The sequence below is a fragment of the Saccharomyces mikatae genome (genome assembly GCF_947241705.1).
Source record: "Saccharomyces mikatae IFO 1815 strain IFO1815 genome assembly, chromosome: 10".
Lineage (NCBI taxonomy): Eukaryota > Fungi > Ascomycota > Saccharomycetes > Saccharomycetales > Saccharomycetaceae > Saccharomyces > Saccharomyces mikatae.
This window is the reverse complement of record NC_079265.1, coordinates 631,673-650,641: the sequence shown is the minus strand read 5'-3', so window position 1 is coordinate 650,641 and position 18,969 is coordinate 631,673. Positions and strand designations below refer to the sequence as shown.

The 18,969-nt window shown below is 39.4% G+C and overlaps 13 protein-coding genes and 1 pseudogene across 14 annotated transcripts; 5 read left to right on the top strand and 9 right to left on the bottom strand.

Annotated features, from left to right (window-relative positions):
• Positions 1 to 144: 144 nt before the first annotated feature.
• On the top strand, positions 145 to 1,374 carry ENT3 (Ent3p; the record flags this gene model as incomplete). The annotated part of the gene is made up of 1 exon (XM_056223646.1): positions 145 to 1,374. One exon carries the CDS (start codon positions 145 to 147, stop codon positions 1,372 to 1,374), a length of 1,230 nt encoding a protein of 409 aa, XP_056077643.1.
• A 472-nt stretch (positions 1,375 to 1,846) lies between these two features.
• Positions 1,847 to 3,196, top strand: SMKI10G3150 (uncharacterized protein; the record flags this gene model as incomplete). Its single annotated transcript, XM_056223645.1, has 1 exon — positions 1,847 to 3,196. One exon carries the CDS (start codon positions 1,847 to 1,849, stop codon positions 3,194 to 3,196), a length of 1,350 nt encoding a protein of 449 aa, XP_056077642.1.
• A 298-nt stretch (positions 3,197 to 3,494) lies between these two features.
• On the bottom strand, positions 3,495 to 4,172 carry RPS5 (40S ribosomal protein uS7; the record flags this gene model as incomplete). Its single annotated transcript, XM_056223644.1, has 1 exon — positions 3,495 to 4,172. One exon carries the CDS (start codon positions 4,170 to 4,172, stop codon positions 3,495 to 3,497), a length of 678 nt encoding a protein of 225 aa, XP_056077641.1.
• A 611-nt stretch (positions 4,173 to 4,783) lies between these two features.
• On the bottom strand, positions 4,784 to 6,277 carry IBA57 (Iba57p; the record flags this gene model as incomplete). Its single annotated transcript, XM_056223643.1, has 1 exon — positions 4,784 to 6,277. The coding sequence occupies one exon, from the start codon at positions 6,275 to 6,277 to the stop codon at positions 4,784 to 4,786; it is 1,494 nt and encodes a 497-aa protein (XP_056077640.1).
• A 629-nt stretch (positions 6,278 to 6,906) lies between these two features.
• On the bottom strand, positions 6,907 to 8,442 carry ATP2 (F1F0 ATP synthase subunit beta; the record flags this gene model as incomplete). The annotated part of the gene is made up of 1 exon (XM_056223641.1): positions 6,907 to 8,442. One exon carries the CDS (start codon positions 8,440 to 8,442, stop codon positions 6,907 to 6,909), a length of 1,536 nt encoding a protein of 511 aa, XP_056077639.1.
• Positions 8,443 to 8,721: 279 nt separating this feature from the next.
• SMKI10G3110 (uncharacterized protein) lies at positions 8,722 to 8,880 on the bottom strand (the record flags this gene model as incomplete). Its single annotated transcript, XM_056223640.1, has 1 exon — positions 8,722 to 8,880. One exon carries the CDS (start codon positions 8,878 to 8,880, stop codon positions 8,722 to 8,724), a length of 159 nt encoding a protein of 52 aa, XP_056077638.1.
• A 672-nt stretch (positions 8,881 to 9,552) lies between these two features.
• On the top strand, positions 9,553 to 11,745 carry JHD2 (histone demethylase; the record flags this gene model as incomplete). Its single annotated transcript, XM_056223639.1, has 1 exon — positions 9,553 to 11,745. The coding sequence occupies one exon, from the start codon at positions 9,553 to 9,555 to the stop codon at positions 11,743 to 11,745; it is 2,193 nt and encodes a 730-aa protein (XP_056077637.1).
• A 207-nt stretch (positions 11,746 to 11,952) lies between these two features.
• Positions 11,953 to 12,540, top strand: ILM1 (Ilm1p; the record flags this gene model as incomplete). The annotated part of the gene is made up of 1 exon (XM_056223638.1): positions 11,953 to 12,540. One exon carries the CDS (start codon positions 11,953 to 11,955, stop codon positions 12,538 to 12,540), a length of 588 nt encoding a protein of 195 aa, XP_056077636.1.
• Positions 12,541 to 12,654: 114 nt separating this feature from the next.
• On the bottom strand, positions 12,655 to 14,016 carry STE24 (zinc metalloprotease; the record flags this gene model as incomplete). Its single annotated transcript, XM_056223637.1, has 1 exon — positions 12,655 to 14,016. The coding sequence occupies one exon, from the start codon at positions 14,014 to 14,016 to the stop codon at positions 12,655 to 12,657; it is 1,362 nt and encodes a 453-aa protein (XP_056077635.1).
• Positions 14,017 to 14,306: 290 nt separating this feature from the next.
• TDA4 (Tda4p) lies at positions 14,307 to 15,146 on the bottom strand (the record flags this gene model as incomplete). The annotated part of the gene is made up of 1 exon (XM_056223636.1): positions 14,307 to 15,146. The coding sequence occupies one exon, from the start codon at positions 15,144 to 15,146 to the stop codon at positions 14,307 to 14,309; it is 840 nt and encodes a 279-aa protein (XP_056077634.1).
• Positions 15,147 to 15,545: 399 nt separating this feature from the next.
• On the bottom strand, positions 15,546 to 15,839 carry SMKI10G3060 (uncharacterized protein; the record flags this gene model as incomplete). The annotated part of the gene is made up of 1 exon (XM_056223635.1): positions 15,546 to 15,839. One exon carries the CDS (start codon positions 15,837 to 15,839, stop codon positions 15,546 to 15,548), a length of 294 nt encoding a protein of 97 aa, XP_056077633.1.
• A 1,154-nt stretch (positions 15,840 to 16,993) lies between these two features.
• On the top strand, positions 16,994 to 17,737 carry RSM7 (mitochondrial 37S ribosomal protein uS7m; the record flags this gene model as incomplete). Its single annotated transcript, XM_056223634.1, has 1 exon — positions 16,994 to 17,737. The coding sequence occupies one exon, from the start codon at positions 16,994 to 16,996 to the stop codon at positions 17,735 to 17,737; it is 744 nt and encodes a 247-aa protein (XP_056077632.1).
• A 58-nt stretch (positions 17,738 to 17,795) lies between these two features.
• Positions 17,796 to 18,174, bottom strand: SMKI10G3040 (annotated as a pseudogene). The gene is given in 2 exon segments: positions 17,796 to 18,107; positions 18,109 to 18,174. Coding segments are annotated over 2 exon segments (378 nt in total).
• A 165-nt stretch (positions 18,175 to 18,339) lies between these two features.
• On the bottom strand, positions 18,340 to 18,945 carry NNF1 (MIND complex subunit NNF1; the record flags this gene model as incomplete). Its single annotated transcript, XM_056223633.1, has 1 exon — positions 18,340 to 18,945. One exon carries the CDS (start codon positions 18,943 to 18,945, stop codon positions 18,340 to 18,342), a length of 606 nt encoding a protein of 201 aa, XP_056077631.1.
• Between the last annotated feature and the right edge of the window lie 24 nt (positions 18,946 to 18,969).

Below are 18,969 nucleotides of genomic sequence, written 5' to 3'. Positions count from 1 at the left end.
GAAAAAGTGAAAGGGGACTAGATGAATCAAGAAGTAATCTGTAGATACACTTCCTTACATAATAGGTAGGCAAGAAATATTAATTCAAGAAAGGTGAAGAAATACAACGAAAGGTGGTTAGTTTATTTGGAAGGATCGGAAAGGATGAGTTTAGAGGATAAATTAACGAACATGTCATTGTACGACGCCAAGAAGTATTTCCGTAAGGCTCAAAATGTTGTATTTAATTACACTGAGATGGAGGGAAAGGTCCGTGAAGCGACCAATAACGAACCATGGGGTGCCTCGTCTACTTTAATGGACCAGATTTCTCAAGGTACGTATAATTTCAGAGAAAGAGAAGAAATTTTGTCCATGATATTCAGAAGGTTTACCGAAAAGGCAGGTAGTGAATGGAGACAAATTTATAAGGCCTTACAATTGCTCGATTACCTTATTAAACATGGTTCAGAAAGATTTATTGACGATACAAGGAATAGTATCAATTTAATCAGAATTTTAGAGACTTTTCATTATATCGATTCCCAGGGAAGAGATCAAGGTATCAATGTCAGAACCAGAGTTAAAGCTTTGATTGATTTATTGAGCGACGACAATAAAATACGTGCTGAAAGAAAAAAAGCAAGGGAAACAGCCAAGAAGTATAAAGGTGTTGCTGGAGGATCAGCCTCTGCTGATGGTAGCTTGAATTCCAAGGCGGGTTTCGCTTCAACGAAAGTGCACGGTATTAGCGTGAGTGCTGATTTTGATAGTGACAATGAAGACGATGAAGACTACTCCTCCAGGGGAAACGGCTATAGTGACAATGGTTCAAGAGCCACGTCAGCTCCTCAGGAAGGAAAACAGGAAGTGGAGGATTTTGTTGACTTCTTTTCTAACGGCCCTTCACAACCATCGAAAGAACTTATACAAGAAAATGACAAAGATGAAAATGAAGAAGAAGACGATGAAGATGAATTCTCTGAATTTCAAAGTGCTGTACCTGTTACCAATCCCGCCAATTCTTTTGACTTATTAAACTCCAATCCAATCGGTACTACTGCTGCTGCTGCCAACTCGATGTTATTTTACAACAGCTCCACTACCAGTCAAAATAATATTACCCCGGCAATTGCTGAACCTAAAAAAGTAGATCCTTTTAGTTCACTGTTTTCAACTGCGAAGGCATCTTCAGAAACACCCAGTACTTTCAACCCATCTCAAACGAATGCCTTAACCTCAAATCTTGTATCTAACAGTACAATTGCATCAAATACGGACCATGATGACGATGATGACGAATTCGGTGAAATGCATGGCGGAGCTGTTCAACAACAAGAAAATAGTACCTTAAATGATACATCTTCTAAAGAAATCGATCTACTTTCCTTCTAAACTCAATGGTGGTGTATACATTATATAGATAGGTTAGTGACAAAGGAAAGAATTTTGTAACAAGTATTAGAAACAATAATATCATAATACTATTGCAACTGTTTTCAAATGTCTTGATTTACATTTTTTACTGCAGAAAGAAACGCATCCAAAGATTATTTACATTTTGGTCATTTACAAACATTTTTAATTAAAAATGCAAAAGATAAATCATGGATCAACTGTTTAAGAATTAAACTGTGTTTAAAACGAAACGGCCAATGCTTACTGTCTTCCAGTCAATCTGTTTTAATACTAGCCTCTGTTCTTCTTTCATTCTACCTTAGATTGTACTGCGTATTTAAAGTTTCGTATTTCAAACTTAGCGCAACGAAAAAGAAAAAGGCAGAAGAGGAAACTCCTTTGGTTTTTTCACCTGCAATCAATATCATTGTAAAAGGGTTTACCAATATTACCAAAGCTTAACACCGCCATGGCACTAGAGATTTTTGTTAAATTTAAATGTGCAAGCAGAGACATTAAGTTATTATGGGCATCTGTATTTTTAAGACTTTTGTCTTATGGTTTGACGAATCAAGTTTTAACTCTTTTTTTGAGTGCCATCAACATGACAGAGGATAAAATTGGGCTATTCATGTCATTAACATTGGCAGGAGACGTGATTTGCTCTTATATTCTTACTTGGTATGCGGATTCTTGGGGTCGAAGAAGAGTTCTAGTATACGGTTGTGCAATGATGTTACTAAGTGGGTTAGTTTTCAGTTTTAGTGAAAATTTCACTCTCTTGCTAATATTTGCTATCTTTGGTGTTATATCACCTTCAAGTGATGAAGTCGGGCCTTTTAAATCCATAGAAGAGGCCATGATTGCTCACTTAAGTCCGCATAATGCAAGGCCAGAAATATATGCTATTCATGCATTAGTTGGAACTGTTGGAAGTGCACTAGGGGCAATTGTTTGCGGCATATTTGTGGATCTCTTGAAAAGAACCGGTGTAGCTGCTACTGATTTACAATGTTATAAATTAGTTTTTCTATTGTACGCTTTTTTTGCCTTTTGCAAGATGGTCATCATGCTCTTATTATCAGATGCGACTGAATTGGATGGACACTATGAGCACACTTATCACAATAATCAAGAATCGCCAGAACCATTGGATGTCAGTGATGAAACAGCACCATTGATGAGACAAGCAACTCATCCAGAGGAAAGATCCAATAAACTCTCCAAAGAAACAATATCAGTCTTGATGAAATTACTAGTAATCTTTATGGTCGACTCTCTCGGATCAGGATTTATGACAAGTGGATGGATGGTTTACTACTACAGCAAGCAGTTTTTAATGGGGTCGCTGGCATTGGGTGCATTATTTTTTGTCACCCAATTGGTCATGGCATCTTCCACTATTCCATCATCTGTTATTGCTAGATGTTTTGGCCCGGTAAGAGCCACCTTGCTCGTCCAAATTCCATCAGGAGTGTTCTCTATTCTCATCCCTATGGCCAAAAATCACTTGTTCTTGTCCATACTGTTTTTGAATCTACATTTTGCAACAACTGCTATGGATGTAACACCAAGGCAAATCCTATTGACAAACATTATCAAGCCGAGAGATCTAACCAAAGTTATGGGGGTGGTCAACATTGGGAAAACCTTTGCACGTTGTATTGGTCCAATATTCACAGGTATACTTGCCAACAATAACTACTTATGGCTATGTTATATCATCAGCGGATCATTGGTGATAACAGCAGATTTCATATTAGCGTGTATGTTTTTAGGATTCGATGCTAAAATCAAAAAGCAAATGAACCGCCCTTAATCTAACGGCATAATTTATAGATACGTGCAATTCATTTCTAGAAACGTTTTACACAGAGACAATGCAAAATGTACACCCCTCACGTTGGGCTGCCACAGTCCAACTGATTAGTATGTATTTTCATTTGATAGATTTGTGTATAATATATTATCTAAAGATAGATAGTCCTATTTTTTTTACATCAAAAGATAAGATTGTATTATGTTATAAATTTAAACAATAGAGTGTACAAAGAAGATAGAAATAGCAGTAAGAAAAACATATGTAATATTGCTGATCTTTCACAGTTTTTAGCTTCTTAACGGTTAGACTTGGCAACACGTTCCAATTCATCCTTCTTCTTGATAGCGTAAGAAGTAGAAGAACCCTTAGCAGCATTGATCAATTCTTCGGCCAAAGTTTCGGCAATGGTCTTGATGTTTCTGAAAGCGGCTTCTCTGGCACCAATGGTCAACAAAGCGATAGCTTGGTTAACTCTTCTCAATGGAGAGACATCAACGGCTTGACGTCTGGCAGCACCACCACCACCGACTCTGGTAGTGTCTTCTCTTGGACCGGTGTTGGTAATAGCATCAACAACAACTTGGATTGGGTTTTGGTCAGTCAAGACATTGATGATGTCCAAAGTGTGCTTGATGATTCTAACAGCCTTTAATTTCTTACCGTTGTTTCTACCGTTCATCATCAAGGAGTTAGTCAATCTTTCGATGATTGGACATTGTGCCTTTCTGAATCTCTTGTTGGCGTAACGACCAGCGGTGTGAGCAACAAAGATTGGTTGTCTAACTTGAACGTAGTCAACCAAAGAAGCATCCTTAACTTCAACTTCTTCAAAAGACCATTTGTTGAACAACTTAATCTCGGTTTGAGCTTGTTGGACTTCTTCTGGAATTGGAGTAGCCAAGACGACTGGGGTGAATTCTTCAACAACTTCGAAATCTTCTTGAACTTCAACTGGAGCTTCGGTGTCAGACATCTTTGGAATGGTCGGTTATTTCTAGTCTCTTTTCTTGGTATTATAAGATGAAATTAACAAAATTATAAAAAGGAATATATTTCTTCAAGATGAAATTTTAAGTATTGATAAAAAGTACAAAATATTTTAGAACTCAATGGGTACATTGTAGACAATCCATAACCCACTAATGTGTGCGTAGAGGTTTGCCCAAAGCAGAAAGGTTTAGTGAGCCTTCCACTGGCCAGTGGTAAAACTAAGGGAGATTGCAAAGGAGGCCTCCCAACGAAGAACATACTGGGGGGACACAGTGGCACAGATTGAAACGACACTTTGCGTTCTGGTAGGAGTGAGGAAGATTCCTCCCGTAGCCGGGCGCCCTTGTCTGGAAGGACAAATTCCGGAAAAAGGATGTGGACCTTCGATACATTAAAAAAATAAATAGGAGTATAAGACTGTATGGGTTTAGAGCTACATGGGTCAATGGGTGTTCACAAAAAGGTGTCCTAGAAAAACAGAATCCGTGGAAGATGATATATAGTTTAATTGGGGCATTCTTTCTCAACTTATGTCCTCGCATTCACTTAATATATACATACGCAAAATAGTATTTACAAGGCGTATTAGATAGTCTATTTAAGATGACCATTGTTTTGTTTCCAATCTGCAAACCAGAATGGTTTTTGAGGTATAACTTTAACATTACTTCCCTTCGTTGTCGTAATGTAAAATCCAGCAGACTCATCGGATGAGAAGGCTGCGGGGAAATGCTCAATTCTAAGTAGAGCTACACCATACTGTCCTTCATTAGCAATCAGTGAACCTGCAGGCCTTTGTTTCCTTTTAGAACCTTCAGGCATTTTATTCGCGAATGGATTAGACGCTAACGTCCGTCCTGCAGCATCCTTTTTTACCATATCATCGATATGAATTTCTGGGTATTTTTTTTCTGGGCCTACATCCAAAAGTTGATAATTATGGAGCTTAACCGGCACCAAACGTTTCCGCAGAATACCAGTGGCATACGTCCTGGCCGTTAGTTCTTGTCCCACATAACAACCTTTATTTGTGCTTATAGTGTTTGGTAGAAAATCGAAGTTTAGTTCCAAAGGTAATAAAGTCTCCGATTTATAATCCTGAGTACTATCTATAAGACCTTCTTGAAAAATATTTTGTCTTATTTGAGCGGGGTCCCTTTTGTTTACTTGGAAAGGGAAGTTGAAAGAGCTGAAGTTGAATAACTTCGAAACATCGTCCACTTGCTTCGAAGTGACAAGCCTAAAGGCTTGTGGGAGGGTAGAGTCATGTCTTAATCTTGACTCGATCCTTCTTTCTATGTAAATACCTAAGATTCTAGGATCTGAGTGAAACAAAGAATCTAAAACATTGATAGCAAAGTTATAAGCATCTGTGGAAGTTTTTGACAAAGTCATAGGGTCTAACAGATTATCAAACCACGGATTTTCTATATCTTTGGGCAAATTTGGAAATTGAATTTCAATGGCCCAGTTTTTCATCGAGGTATAATCTGTTTTCTCAAATTTAACTCTACTTGCCAACTTGTGTGTTTGCAGAATATGCAGAACCTTATCTACTACATTTTCATGAAATTCTAGTAAATATTCAGGATAGTCTGCAATTCGTTCAGTTAATGCTATAGGTGTAGGGTAAATAATTGTATCTGTTATTAATTTTCCCTTACCGTTTAAAAATGCAGAGTACAAACCAAATCTTGAGATATAAGGTCCTTGAATACCCGCTTCATTATATAGTCCCCAATTCCCCAATCGTGCATCGAATTTGGGCACAGGAACAATTGAGTCAGTTTTTATTGCCCCTTTTCCGGGAGTGCTTTCTTTAGTATCTATAGTGGTTAGGTTTTTCTTGATGAAGTGTGGTAATAGTTTTGAGGTAACTAATCCATTCAAGAATTTCACTGTGTCGGGCCCTTTTATCTTGATATATCTTTTATTGTTCAACAGAGAATAACTGAATATGCCATCTGGTTTCGTAATTTTAGTTGCATTTGGTGACTCAGTTGAAAAGAATCGAAATAATGATGATTTGACAGGGGCCAGGTCCGTGAGGTTGAGGCGTTTATTTCCGTATCTTTTGCTGATGAACATGATCTGTGAATAAGTTCCGCAAGAGCTTTAAGCAAGAGATTTGATGAGAGAACGGTATACACAAGACAATACATAACATAAAGTGGAAGGTAAAGTAACAAAATGGGATCATTTGAGAGAATGTGTTATGCCAATCACAAATGGTTATTAGTCAGCCATACATTATTACACAACATATTTCAGGGTAATACAATGTCATATAACCACGAATAAATGTGAATACACTCAGCATGACTACTGAAGAGTATTAACTGAAGTCAACAAGTACATGGAATAGATTCTAAAATAAACTTGTCAAGCTTATTTCTGGTTGTGAATCTCTTTTCTTTTCTTTTCTTCCTTAAAGATCCTACATCTTGTATTATATATTTATATGTATGCGTGAGTGAGTCTCATTTACTTACAGTTTGGAGTAAAAAATATAGTCAGTCGTACAGAATAAATTTTTTTTAGTGAATATAAAGAAAATATCAATAGGATAATGAATGAATATCGTAACATAATAATACTAATAGACAAGAAGAAAGAGGAAAGCAAGAAGAGAAAAATGCTTCTTCGGCTTCTATCGTTCTTATTGTTCTACCATCAGTACTTTAAATTTGCTTTCCTTAGTTTAAGCTTTATTTCTCCTAATTAGCTTCAGCGGCTAACTTTTCAGCTTTAGCAACAACATCTTCAATACCACCAACCATATAGAAAGCATGTTCTGGTATATTATCATATTTACCTTCCAAAACTGCTTTGAATGATGCGACGGTATCCTTTAATCTGACTAATTTACCTGGGATACCAGTAAAGACTTCGGCAACAGCAAATGGTTGAGATAAGAATCTTTGAATCTTTCTTGCTCTTTCAACAGTTAATTTGTCCTGTTCAGACAATTCATCCATACCCAAAATGGCAATGATATCTTGTAAAGATTTATAGGTCTGTAAAGTTTCTTGGACCTTAGAGGCAACATCATAATGTTCTTGACCGACAACAGCAGCATCCAATAATCTCGACTTAGAATCCAATGGATCCACTGCAGGATAAATACCCAATTCCGAAATACCTCTCGACAAGACTGTAGTAGCATCCAAATGGGCAAAAGTAGTAGCAGGAGCGGGATCTGTTAAATCATCGGCTGGAACATAGACAGCTTGGACAGAAGTGACGGAACCCTTCTTTGTGGTGGTAATTCTTTCTTGTAGAAGACCCATATCAGTGGCCAAAGTTGGTTGATAACCGACGGCAGATGGAATACGACCCAAAAGAGCAGAAACTTCAGAACCAGCTTGAGTAAATCTAAAGATATTGTCAATAAATAATAAGACATCTTGACCTTCTTCATCTCTAAAGTATTCAGCGATCGTCAAACCAGTTAGGGCAACTCTGGCTCTGGCTCCTGGAGGTTCGTTCATTTGACCGAACACCAAGGCGACCTTGGATTCACCTTCTAAGTTAATGACACCAGTTTCTTTCATTTCACGGTACAAGTCATTACCTTCTCTTGTTCTTTCACCGACACCAGTGAAAACAGAAAAACCACCATGGGCCTTGGCAATATTGTTAATCAATTCTTGAATGAACACAGTCTTACCGACACCGGCACCACCGAAAAGACCAATCTTACCACCTCTGGCGTAAGGAGCTAATAAATCGACAACTTTGATACCAGTTTCCAAGATTTCAGCGGAAGTAGATTGTTCGGCGAAACTAGGAGGGTCTGCATGGATTGGCTTTCTTAACTTAGACTTAATTGGGCCTCTTTCGTCAATAGGCTCACCAATAACATTGATAATTCTTCCCAATGTTTCTCTCCCTACGGGAACAGAGATAGGGCCACCAGTGTCAAGAACTTGTTCACCACGGACAAGACCTTCGGTACCGTCCATGGCAATTGTTCTGACAGTGTTTTCACCTAAATGCTGAGCAACTTCCAGAACCAATTTTCCTTGGGGTGTCTTGATTTCCAAAGCATTCAAAATAGCTGGCAACTCAGACTGTTCGAAATGAACATCGACAATGGCACCAATGACAGCGGTAACTTTACCAGTAATTGGAGTGGATTGGGCAGCTGAGGCCATGCATCTTTTCCACGAAGTGGATAGGAGCGGAGCAGATTGTTTGGCTGCTTTAAAGGCAGCACGGGATGTAGCAGTATATAGTCTTGGCAAAACCATTCTTTTTTTTTTTTTTTGTTTTCTCTCAAAGATTCAGTATAAATTGGATAACAACAGACTAAAAAATGAAAGAAATGAAAGACAAATTTGACTTGAGGAGGAGTACTTTGTCTTCGTTTATGAGGGGGAGTTTAGGTTGCTAAAATTTGTGTTACTGTTTGATCTTTGCAAAGTTTATCCAATTGGCCTGTCCTGGAGAGGTAAGAAAGAGTAAAAAAGGGCCATTTGAAAATTATGTTTGCAGTGCAAAAAATGTAGATAAAGTAAAAAATGTGTTCTTTATAAGCGTTGTATCTTAGAGCTCGAAGATGAGAATATCCTTGCGCTGCTTGGCCGACGAGGGGCCCACCCGGCACGCGCCTGGAGGTCGCCATTGATTGGCCGCAATATGTCGCGAAACACGGGGTGTATGAAGGGAACCTGTGCTCCGGGTTGCATATGGGCGGCTAATTACGTATAATATGACATAACTTTTAAAAGCGTGCGAAATTGTTACATATACCTTTATACCTAGTACAGAACAGTGTGAGTAGGATGGCTACGATACTGTTTCGATGTATTGCACTAATTTATTTATTTTCTCCGCCCCTGGGTTCCTTGAAATACATTCTGCTAGGAGGTTTATATCAAGCTTTAATTTAGTTCTTGTAGGGGATATAGTACCCTTACTCGTTTCGTAGCTTTAGCATGAGCAACTTTAATAGCTTTTATGCGGACTATTGCATCTCATGACAAAAAGAAGCACATATAGAGCTTGCAAAAAACAAAAAATCATATGTTGCCCTAAGGTTTACGGTGAAAAACAATAAGGGCATAAAACTCGAATTTGAATATAGTTAGGGTATCAGAAAAAGTGAGTTAGGGGCTGTTAGTTCTATTTTAAGGGCGTCGGACCTCCTGCACCGCTCTCAGAAACAGCCGCACTACTTGGTTTCTTTTGTGTAATTCTAAAGTAACCCTGGGAATCAGTATTGAAAAATTACTACCCAAAAGATAGAAGATGTCTAAGTTAATCACGCAAGCTCAATGTAGAATACACTGAGAAACTTACTTGACTCGCCTTTGTATATAATAACCAGCTTTGTCTTGCGCAAAAAACGTATTACTGTAATGGAGGAAATTCCTACTCTGTATCCTACCGAACAAGAATTCAGAAATCCCATCGACTATTTCTCTAACCCTCACATCAAGAGGCTTGGTGTACGATATGGTATGATCAAGGTTATACCACCAGAAGGTTTTCGTCCCCCACTATCTATTGACATGGAAAATTTTACTTTTCAACCAAGAATTCAAAATCTGGAGAACTTAGACCTGATAAATAGGTGTAGGTTATTTTTCATGAAACAGTTAAATAATTTCAATAGATCTAATAAGGATTCATCGAAACCTATGCTTGATAAGCCTTATACGATAGTGGATAATTTGGATTCCGCACATCCATCGGAGAGGCTGCTAAAGAAAGTGTACTTTTATGACGTTTTTTCTGAATTGATAAAGGACAATGAAGTGTCAACTGACACTTTGCCATTTTGCAGGCGAAAATTGAAATTTAGAGACATTTCCCAATTAAGATGTGACAGCAGTCTTTGGAAGACTCTTTCTAAGAAATTGAACATCCCAGCCTGTTCACTGAAACGAATTTTCGAAGAGTATATTGCCTCATACTATATATTTCTTCACTCCTTAAACAAGAACGTGCATACAGCACTGCATAATGACCAGTATCCGAAATCCTTATTGAGTGACGATGAGGATGATTTTGATCTTGGACCCGATTCTGATTTTGGATCTGGTTCTGAGGAGGAGTATGATGATGATGCTTGTCTCGTTTGTCACAAGACAAACGATGCTAAAAAAACAATACTGTGTGATTCATGTGACAAACCATTTCATATATATTGCTTGACACCGCCTCTGGAATGCGTCCCCGCCGGCGATTGGATTTGCAATACTTGTATTGTCGGGAACGGATATTACGGATTCACTCAGGATACACATGACTATACACTACCCGAGTTCCAAAAATACTGTACGCAACAAAATTTGAGACTTTTATCCGCAAGAAAACCGTCTATAAATGAACTAGAAGAGCTATTTTGGAGCATAGTGACTAAAAACCATTATAATGAAATAACGATAGTCAAATACGGTGCCGACATACATAATGAATTGCCAGGTCAAATTACTGGATTTCCTACGAGAGAATTTATACCCAATAATATAAATGGTGATGAACTAAAGGATTATTTCGAATATTGTGACCATCCCATGAATTTAACAAACTTGCCTTTGGCACACAACTCACTGTTACCGTTATTTGAAAGAAATATTTCGGGTATGACTACTCCTTGGATTTACATTGGTTCATTGTTTTCCACTTTTTGTTGGCACATGGAAGACCAGTATACTCTAAGTGCTAATTATCAACATCAAGGTGAGCCTAAGGTTTGGTACAGTATTCCTGAATCAGGTTGTGCCAAATTCAATGAGCTGCTAAATGATCTGTCGCCGGACTTGTTTATCAAACAGCCCGATTTGTTGCACCAGCTAGTGACTTTGATATCGCCCTATGATTCTAACTTTAAAAAATCGGGTATTCCTGTGTACAAAGCCATACAGAAACCAAACGAGTATATTATTACGTTTCCAAAATGTTACCACGCTGGTTTCAATACAGGTTACAATTTCAACGAAGCTGTAAATTTTACTATAGATTTCTGGCTACCCTATGGATTTGGTGCAATTACAGATTATAAATCAACCCAAAAAGCATGCGTTTTTGATATGTTTGATTTGATGATCAATGTTCTGAATAAGTATAACGAGGACACTTTATTTTTCAATGATGCCTTTGCTAGACAATGTTATTCTTCATTGATCGTTTTTTATAATACAGAATTGAAACGCATACGAAAAATTCAAGCCATTGTACCACGGACAACTCTTCTGACCGTAGATGGCGGTCTCAACGATGAAGATGAGGAGTATGATATATTCTGTTCTCGATGCAAGACCATATGTTCAGTGGCGTTTGTATTGCACCATTCTAGTGACTCTAAATCAATTAGAACGTACAAAAGGCATAAGAAAAGCCACTTAAGTGTGAAGCAGTGGAATGAAATATCCACAATGAATAGTAAATTAAGTGTCCTGTGTACCCAGGATTACTTAAATGCGATACAAAATTTGAATAATGTTCATGGTGAAGAACCATTTATCAACGACGAGTTGTATTTGACTAAGTCATTGAAGGACATTGATCTCCTAATAAAACAGGTTGGTGTCAAGTTAGATAGATAACCTTCAGTATGTACGTGTGTATGGCGTAGCTATTTCATTGGAGTATTATACTTGAATTCGGCACGCCACTTTCAGCGCGAGAACACCAAAAAAAAGTGAAAATAATAATGTCGATCAATCTTCAAAGAGAGATGATTGAATGGTTATAAACAATTAGTAGCATAGTACGATACCGCTTTTAGCAAAACTCGAATAAACCCAAAGAAAATGGCCCAAGCCTTAAATTCTACCAATGTTGCTTTTTTTAGAGTGGCGTTTTTATTCACGATTTCATTCTTTTGTTTAAAAAATGTTAATTCTATTCTGGAAAATACATACTTCTTAGTATTAACGCAAGCAATGAATTTGCCGCAATTAACGTTATCACGTTATAATGGTCAATTAGGCCTTTTTGCCCTTCTGTTTGCCCTTAACGGTATCCATGATCTAATTCCGCTGCTAGAAAACAATGTTGGATATTTCCAATCTATTGTTCCAGCTCGGTTACTGCTTTTTTTCATTTTGACGGCTATCTCATATCTATGGGAGTCAAATCTTTACGTTCACAATAACTCTGTTTTTATTTACTGTTTTGCAGAAGTTTGGATAAATTTCCTTTTGTACAATGCTATCCGGGAGGAGAAAAACGAATCATTCAAAAGATTGAACCAATTCATGGTTAGTGAAGAGGATATTGAAGAACCCCAACCATTTACTGTGAAGACTGAAACCACAGAAATCATTGAAATAATCAATGACGAAGAAAACGGCAGCGATGGTAACGAAGAAAACAACAATGAAGATGACAAAGAGTAAATATTGCATCAATTTTCCTCTTAGTTTTCACTTTCAGTACATATGTACACATGTATGTATATAAACATAACAAAGCTAATTTAACGGTACATACTAATATGTGTACTCTTTGGATTAGTTTTTTTTCTTTTCACTAACGTAATCCAGAGCAGTTAATCTTTCGGCTAAAGTTGGATGGGAGTAATGATAACTGGAGTATAGAGGATCTACATTCATGGTGGAGAGATTTTTGATTTGTAGATCAATTAAAGCTCTACATAAATTCTGCTTATACCCCAATTTTTTAGCATAAGCATCGGCTTGATATTCATGAGTTCTAGAGATCAAACTCATTATGAATTGCATGGCACATTCAAGAGGAGTTAATAAGTCGTTAAATAGCATAAATCCAATGATAATTGGGAATTCTTTAGTGATAACCGGATCAACGAAACCACTGCTAGACTTCTCTACAAAAAAGCCAAACGTGTTGTAGAACGATGAGTTCCTGTAGATACTGGTGAAAAGAGAGAAAATAAGGAAAGTGTGCAATTGACTAAAGATGACCATATTAACAATGTGGTTTTTCTGCCAGTGACCGATTTCATGAGCCAAAACAGCTGTAATTTCATCGGTGGAATTACTATTCACTAAAGTATCAAATAAAACAATTCTCTTACTGGTAAATGGTAACCCTGTGAAATATGCGTTCGAATGAGATGATCTTTTTGAGCCATCGATGACAAAAATCTTATCTAGAGGGAAGCCAACTCTATCAGCCAGACTTTCAATGGATTTTTTTAGTTCGCCATCTTCCAAGGGTGTGAATTTATTGAATAAAGGCATGATGAAGACGGGGATAATTGTCATGGCTAAAATTTGAACAACGAACAAGAAGACCATAATGTACCAAAGGAAATCGGTAGGAAATTTATCAAAGATCTTGAGGAACAGGTAAAGAATGGGACCGCCAATGGCATAGGCCAATGTCAAGCTTTTAATCATATCAGTGATCCATAATTTGACGGTCAATTTATTAAAACCGAATTTTTCCTCGAGGACAAAATGACTATAGTAAGAAAGTGGCAAATCAACCAAGGTAGACATACTGGATAAAAGGCCCAAGAAACACAAACTCTGTGCCACAGTGGATACCATATGGAATCTAACTGGAAGGACCGCATTTGACAAGGTAACAGCCATGTGCCAAATTTTAGGGAAGAAGTCATATTTGATGAAGACTAGTTTTTGGGCCAAGTTGTAAATGTCGCTGAAAATAGAGAACTTGGCTTTTGCCCGGGAGTAGTTTCTGGATTTATGAAATGTTTCGTCATCAATTTCATCTTCTAGCACAGGTGGTAGCTTTGTTTCAGAAAGCTTTTGGTACTGTCTGTAGGTCAAGTAAGATTCGAAAGAGAATTGGGCAATCGAGAACGCAGAAATGATTAATTTCCACGGGATTGTAGGACGGTCGAGAATCTTCTTGAGATCAAACATGAGTGAAGGTCTGCGGTTTTTCTATTTTTCTCCAGTCTCTTCTCTTTTCCTCTTCACATAACTCTGTTTATAGCGAGCTAACTTCTTCATTTTTTTTTCCCTTTTACTTTCCCGTTCACTTTTTTTGAAGACGAAGGCGCAACCGGAGGCAGAATAAATAGAGTTTTGGTTAGATGACGTAGCAAGTAAAGCGAAGAGTTTAATTTGCTTTTTTGTGTGAATAGGAATATACAAAGTGATATACATATATATGTGAGGTATTTGGTTGTTGAAAATGAGATGAAGCTTGGTTAATCAAGTTTTGATGTTGGGGCTGGTTTTGCGAGTTTCTTGGCGATTTTAATCATCTTCTTGAACCAAAGGACGTTCAAGAAGTTCATGAAAATGTTCAATGACATCATTGTGAAACCAGCCACCTTGGGCAACTCATCTCTGACATTCCACATTTGCTTGAACAAGAGAGCGGATGCAATGGAGCCCCAGCATATCCTGACGAGAAAAAACACGGTCATGAGCAAGAGCCCATTGACAACATTAAACCACAGAGGGATGGAGTTCTTGCTCTTAGCGTTGCATTGCATGATGAACCAATTGATGTTGACAAAGGGGGTGGAGGCCTCATAGATAAGAAATCTGCCTATCCAGGGCTGGCAGAACGGCCTTAAGGACAACAGCATCACGTATACAGAGCCGATGGCATGGCCAGTGAATTGGAGACCGTAGAGCTTGAAGTAACGCACACACATGGTCAAGTCCCATATGAAATAGCCTGCGCTGAGCGAAGATACCATTGAACTATATGAATCTGTGTAAGTGACGACATTGTAGTGCATTGGCGTAGTGAGCGTGGGCAATAAAGTGGTGTTTGAAACGATAGCCTGGATCATCGAGACGGTGTGGACATCGAAATCGATCTTCAGCAGCGGATCACGAATCGTGGTGTAATGCTTGCGAAAGATCACCTTATTCAAGAACGGTGCGAGGATGGAGAAGGCGAGCTGGTAGAAGATGAAGCTGAAGATGATCTCATGTAAATGGACGAGTATCAAGTTAGACGATTGAGGGAAGAAGGACAGCTTCTGGAAGGGACTAGTGAGGCCGATTGCTGTCGCGGTAGAGTTGGCATTCATTGCGGCAAGAGCGATAGCTTAGAAGATATTGTTTTTTTAGTTAACTATATTTTAGACTATTATGTTGCGTTGAGAAATTGTCAAAGTTAAGTTATCCGGTATGTTTTTGTCATGAACAAAAACACACGCTGAGAGGAAACACGTTTATATATATACATATATATATGTGTGTGTTTATGGACATATGTGTGCATGTATATGCCCACGTATGAAAATAATGAAAATAATACGCGATAAAAAGTCTATTGTTTCTGGCTTATTGACCTGGAAACTGAACGAGCTTTTTTGGTGATTCTGGCGTGATTCAACATTCGTATGCGGTGACGAGCAGATGCGCGTCGTAAAGATGAAAAAAAATAGAAAGTATGACCGAAGAGAGAAAAAAAGAATGCATGGCAGTCACATAATGCTAATGGGCTGGATATTGTTGGTGAGAGAAGAAGCGTCTTTGGACGCTGAAGAGGCGGGATGGACTTCGGTAGTAGAGCGACTACCGGCACCTTCATAGAGTACTAGCTCACTTTCAATCTCGTCCATTTCGTCTAGGATCTTGTCCAGCAGGTTGGCGTGGCCGACCATTTTCCGTAGATCAAGTTCTCTGTGGTGGTGTCGAGCAAGAGCACACTGAGACAACTTGGAACGTATCTTGCTTATGTATAAGTACTGTTGTGGAATAGTCATGTACGGAGACATGCTGCAGGGTAGTGGGTGAGAGATTGCCAACGAGAGGGGAGAAGGGGGAAAGAGCCTTAAGTCTTTAAAGGACTCTAAACTCAGGTAGTGGCCCCTCTTACAGAATACGATCTCTTATATATATGTCTATATGTGTGTGTGTGTTTGCGTGTGTGTGTATATCAATCAATACTGTACGTGTATGCACGTCCGACTACGCTGGTGGTATGCTACTGTTTCGGCAAGGGTGGAAAGGGCGGCTACGTAAATTTGATCTGACAATGCAGTAAGCACAAACACTTCAGAAAGATAACTTTGCTGCGGGATAATCTTAAGAAAGGTTTCTTCGAGAACACTTTAAGGTTTTTCGCTTTTAAAATATAACCCCGTGGTGCTTGGGTGAGGTCGCCAGTGGTGCGGGGGTCATCCCAAAGTGGAGAGGGGAAGGGGGGAAGAATACCTACTCAGGGCAAGCCTAGTTTGCAGCCGCTGTTCTGGACGGGCACAATGGAAGTGCAAGGCGGTCGTGCTGTAGATAGAAGACAACCCGCTTCTGGCTGAGTCCATGCGTAGGGTAGAAACTGTATTGTGCGCGGGGCAGCGCTTACAATACCTAGGGGCTCAACATCCTCTCAGCTTTAAACGTTAGGGTGATTGTACCCCTGGCAGTTGCAAGCGTTTAGTATGTTGCAGCAAAGGGATAATGCTCATGTAAGCATATTAGGGGTCAGTTGCTTTAACTCTGAACTCATCTACGGTGGTATCGTTCGGACACAGAACACGCTCTTTTAGTCACTCTAATTAATCACGCGGCCAGCGGTTCAGAAGAGAAGGCACCTGAGCAACATTCTCCGTCGTAGTATTATCTCCTAGCCTTTTTGTAATGGAAGAGAATAAACTAGATAGGTAAGGCGAAGAAGAGCCTTAAAAATGGAAAGGAAAAGTGGAAAAGCGATGCAGTTTGTGCACGTGATCTCAGTAGGGTAAAAAATCTAGAATAGAAAGAAAGTACTTTTGCACGGCAAAGAGTAGCCTGTCTTGGCACCAATCTATAATAGCTTGAGAAATCGCTTACTGGTTGTTCAAATACAGTATGTAATATGTAGTGTACACGTGCAGAAAAGACGAAAGGTGTTTTTTTGAGAGGGCAGAAAATAGATAGGAAGTTGAAGATAATGATGCATTCTGCAAGAAGGTATATGCTGTTTAGGCCACGTCTCCTGTGTCAAAGCAGGCCGTGGACTGCTCGTTTTCAATCTTCTGTGCGAACACCAGCTAGCGAACCCTTGGAGGACGCCCAGATCGACGAGTGGCTCCAAGCCATCGACGAGTTGAAAACAGAGTTCTCTGCAAAGGATTACCTACCAGAAACCTCACTGGCACCCCCGGGTCAGTCTAAAGTAGACCTCTTACGGGGTTCGCAGGCGGACACCAAGTTAATTCCAACTGCAGAGCAGTTGGAGCAATGGGAGGCACTGAAGTCGGTGCCAATCCCTCCACGGAAGAACGCAACGCTGGATCACGTCACAAACATGATCATGCGCCACGGCAAGAAGGAGAAGGCTCAATCAATCTTGTCCAAAGCTCTGTACTTGGTGTACTGCCAGACTCGGCAGGACCCTATACAGGCTTTGGAAAAGTCACTGGACGAATTAGCACCTTTGATGTTGACCAAGACATTTAACACGGGTGTGGCCAAGGCATCCGTCATCCCCGTGCCTCTGAACAAGAGACAAAGAAATAGAATTGCATGGAACTGGATCGTACAGAGCGCAAACCAAAGAGTTTCTAGCGACTTTGCCGTGCGTTTGGGAGAAGAACTCACGGCCATCACCAAGGGTACCTCGTCGGCCTTTGAAAAGAGGGACCAGATCCACAAGACAGCGATTGCCCACAGAGCATACATCCAATTAAAGTAGTCTAGTTTACGTAACCACGCCTGTACATACACACGTATATAGCACTGTATTGTCTTTTTTATTGGTCCTGGTAAAAGGCAATACCAACACCAAGTATACTGCCCCAGAAGTTACAAACAATGTCTTTCATGTCAAACACTCTTTGTCCTTGCGAGATCACACTTTGGGCAAATTCGCTCATAACACTCGCGCCCAATGAACAGACCACCATCCCTAACACGTATTTGTTGACCTGTACCTTACAGATAGTGACGGCGTCCCCGGCAAACATTTTTACAAATAACCACGACTCCCACATGAATACGACAAAGTGTGCAACTTTGTCATTAGTCGATGTAATTGCTTGAAATATTTTGTTCGTAGTGATGCCTAAGGTAGGCGGATGCCAACGAGCATACCACAAACATGCACACATACGTTCTTCTCAACAGCACCATTGTTCCCGCTTGCGCCTTCTGCTTCTTATTGGGGGTCTTCGTTCTTCTTTTGAAGATATTGATGGACTTTCTTCTTTTGATGTGAAAAGCAACTCGCTTTTCGCCTCGCCTAATGAATACATAATACAGCTTTCTCCTATACCTATTACTAATCTATACAACTAATCAATAGTTTTCTTTCAGTTCCAATACCATGTCGTTTAGGCTCTGTACCAGCAGCACATTGACTGGTTGGTCCTTGTGTGAACCGAGATACTCGTCGCACATCTTGTCTATTTCCTTTTTCTCTGCTTCCACTTGCGTCTCGAGCTCTTTCAACTCCTGTGCTAACATATCGTTCATCTCATTCACCTTCGCCAGCCGCTCGTCTATCTCGTGCATCGCATGAACCCGCTGGCTATATATGTGACATTCTACGAGCTCTTTGCTGGAGAGTTCGTCAATTGCAGGTCCTTTTTTTGTTTCATCTTGCTCACGATTCGTGTATCGCTCTTTGGCTTCCAGAATTAGTTCATCTAACTCATTTAGTTTCTCTTCCACATTTCGTTCCTCCATGATCTCTTTGAACTCTCGCTGGCATAGCTCAGTCCAGAATTCCGTCAATTGACGTTGGCAATTTGCTACGTTTATAGCGCCCTGTTTGCTATTCACGTATTGTGGGAAGCATGAACTTACTTTGTCCCAACTCTGTAATTTCGAGATCGATTGGTCTAAAGCACGATTGAAGACCTGCTTCAGTCGAATGTACCGTATTCCATGTGAGTTCACCATTCTTGAGCCTTCCTCCTCTTCTTC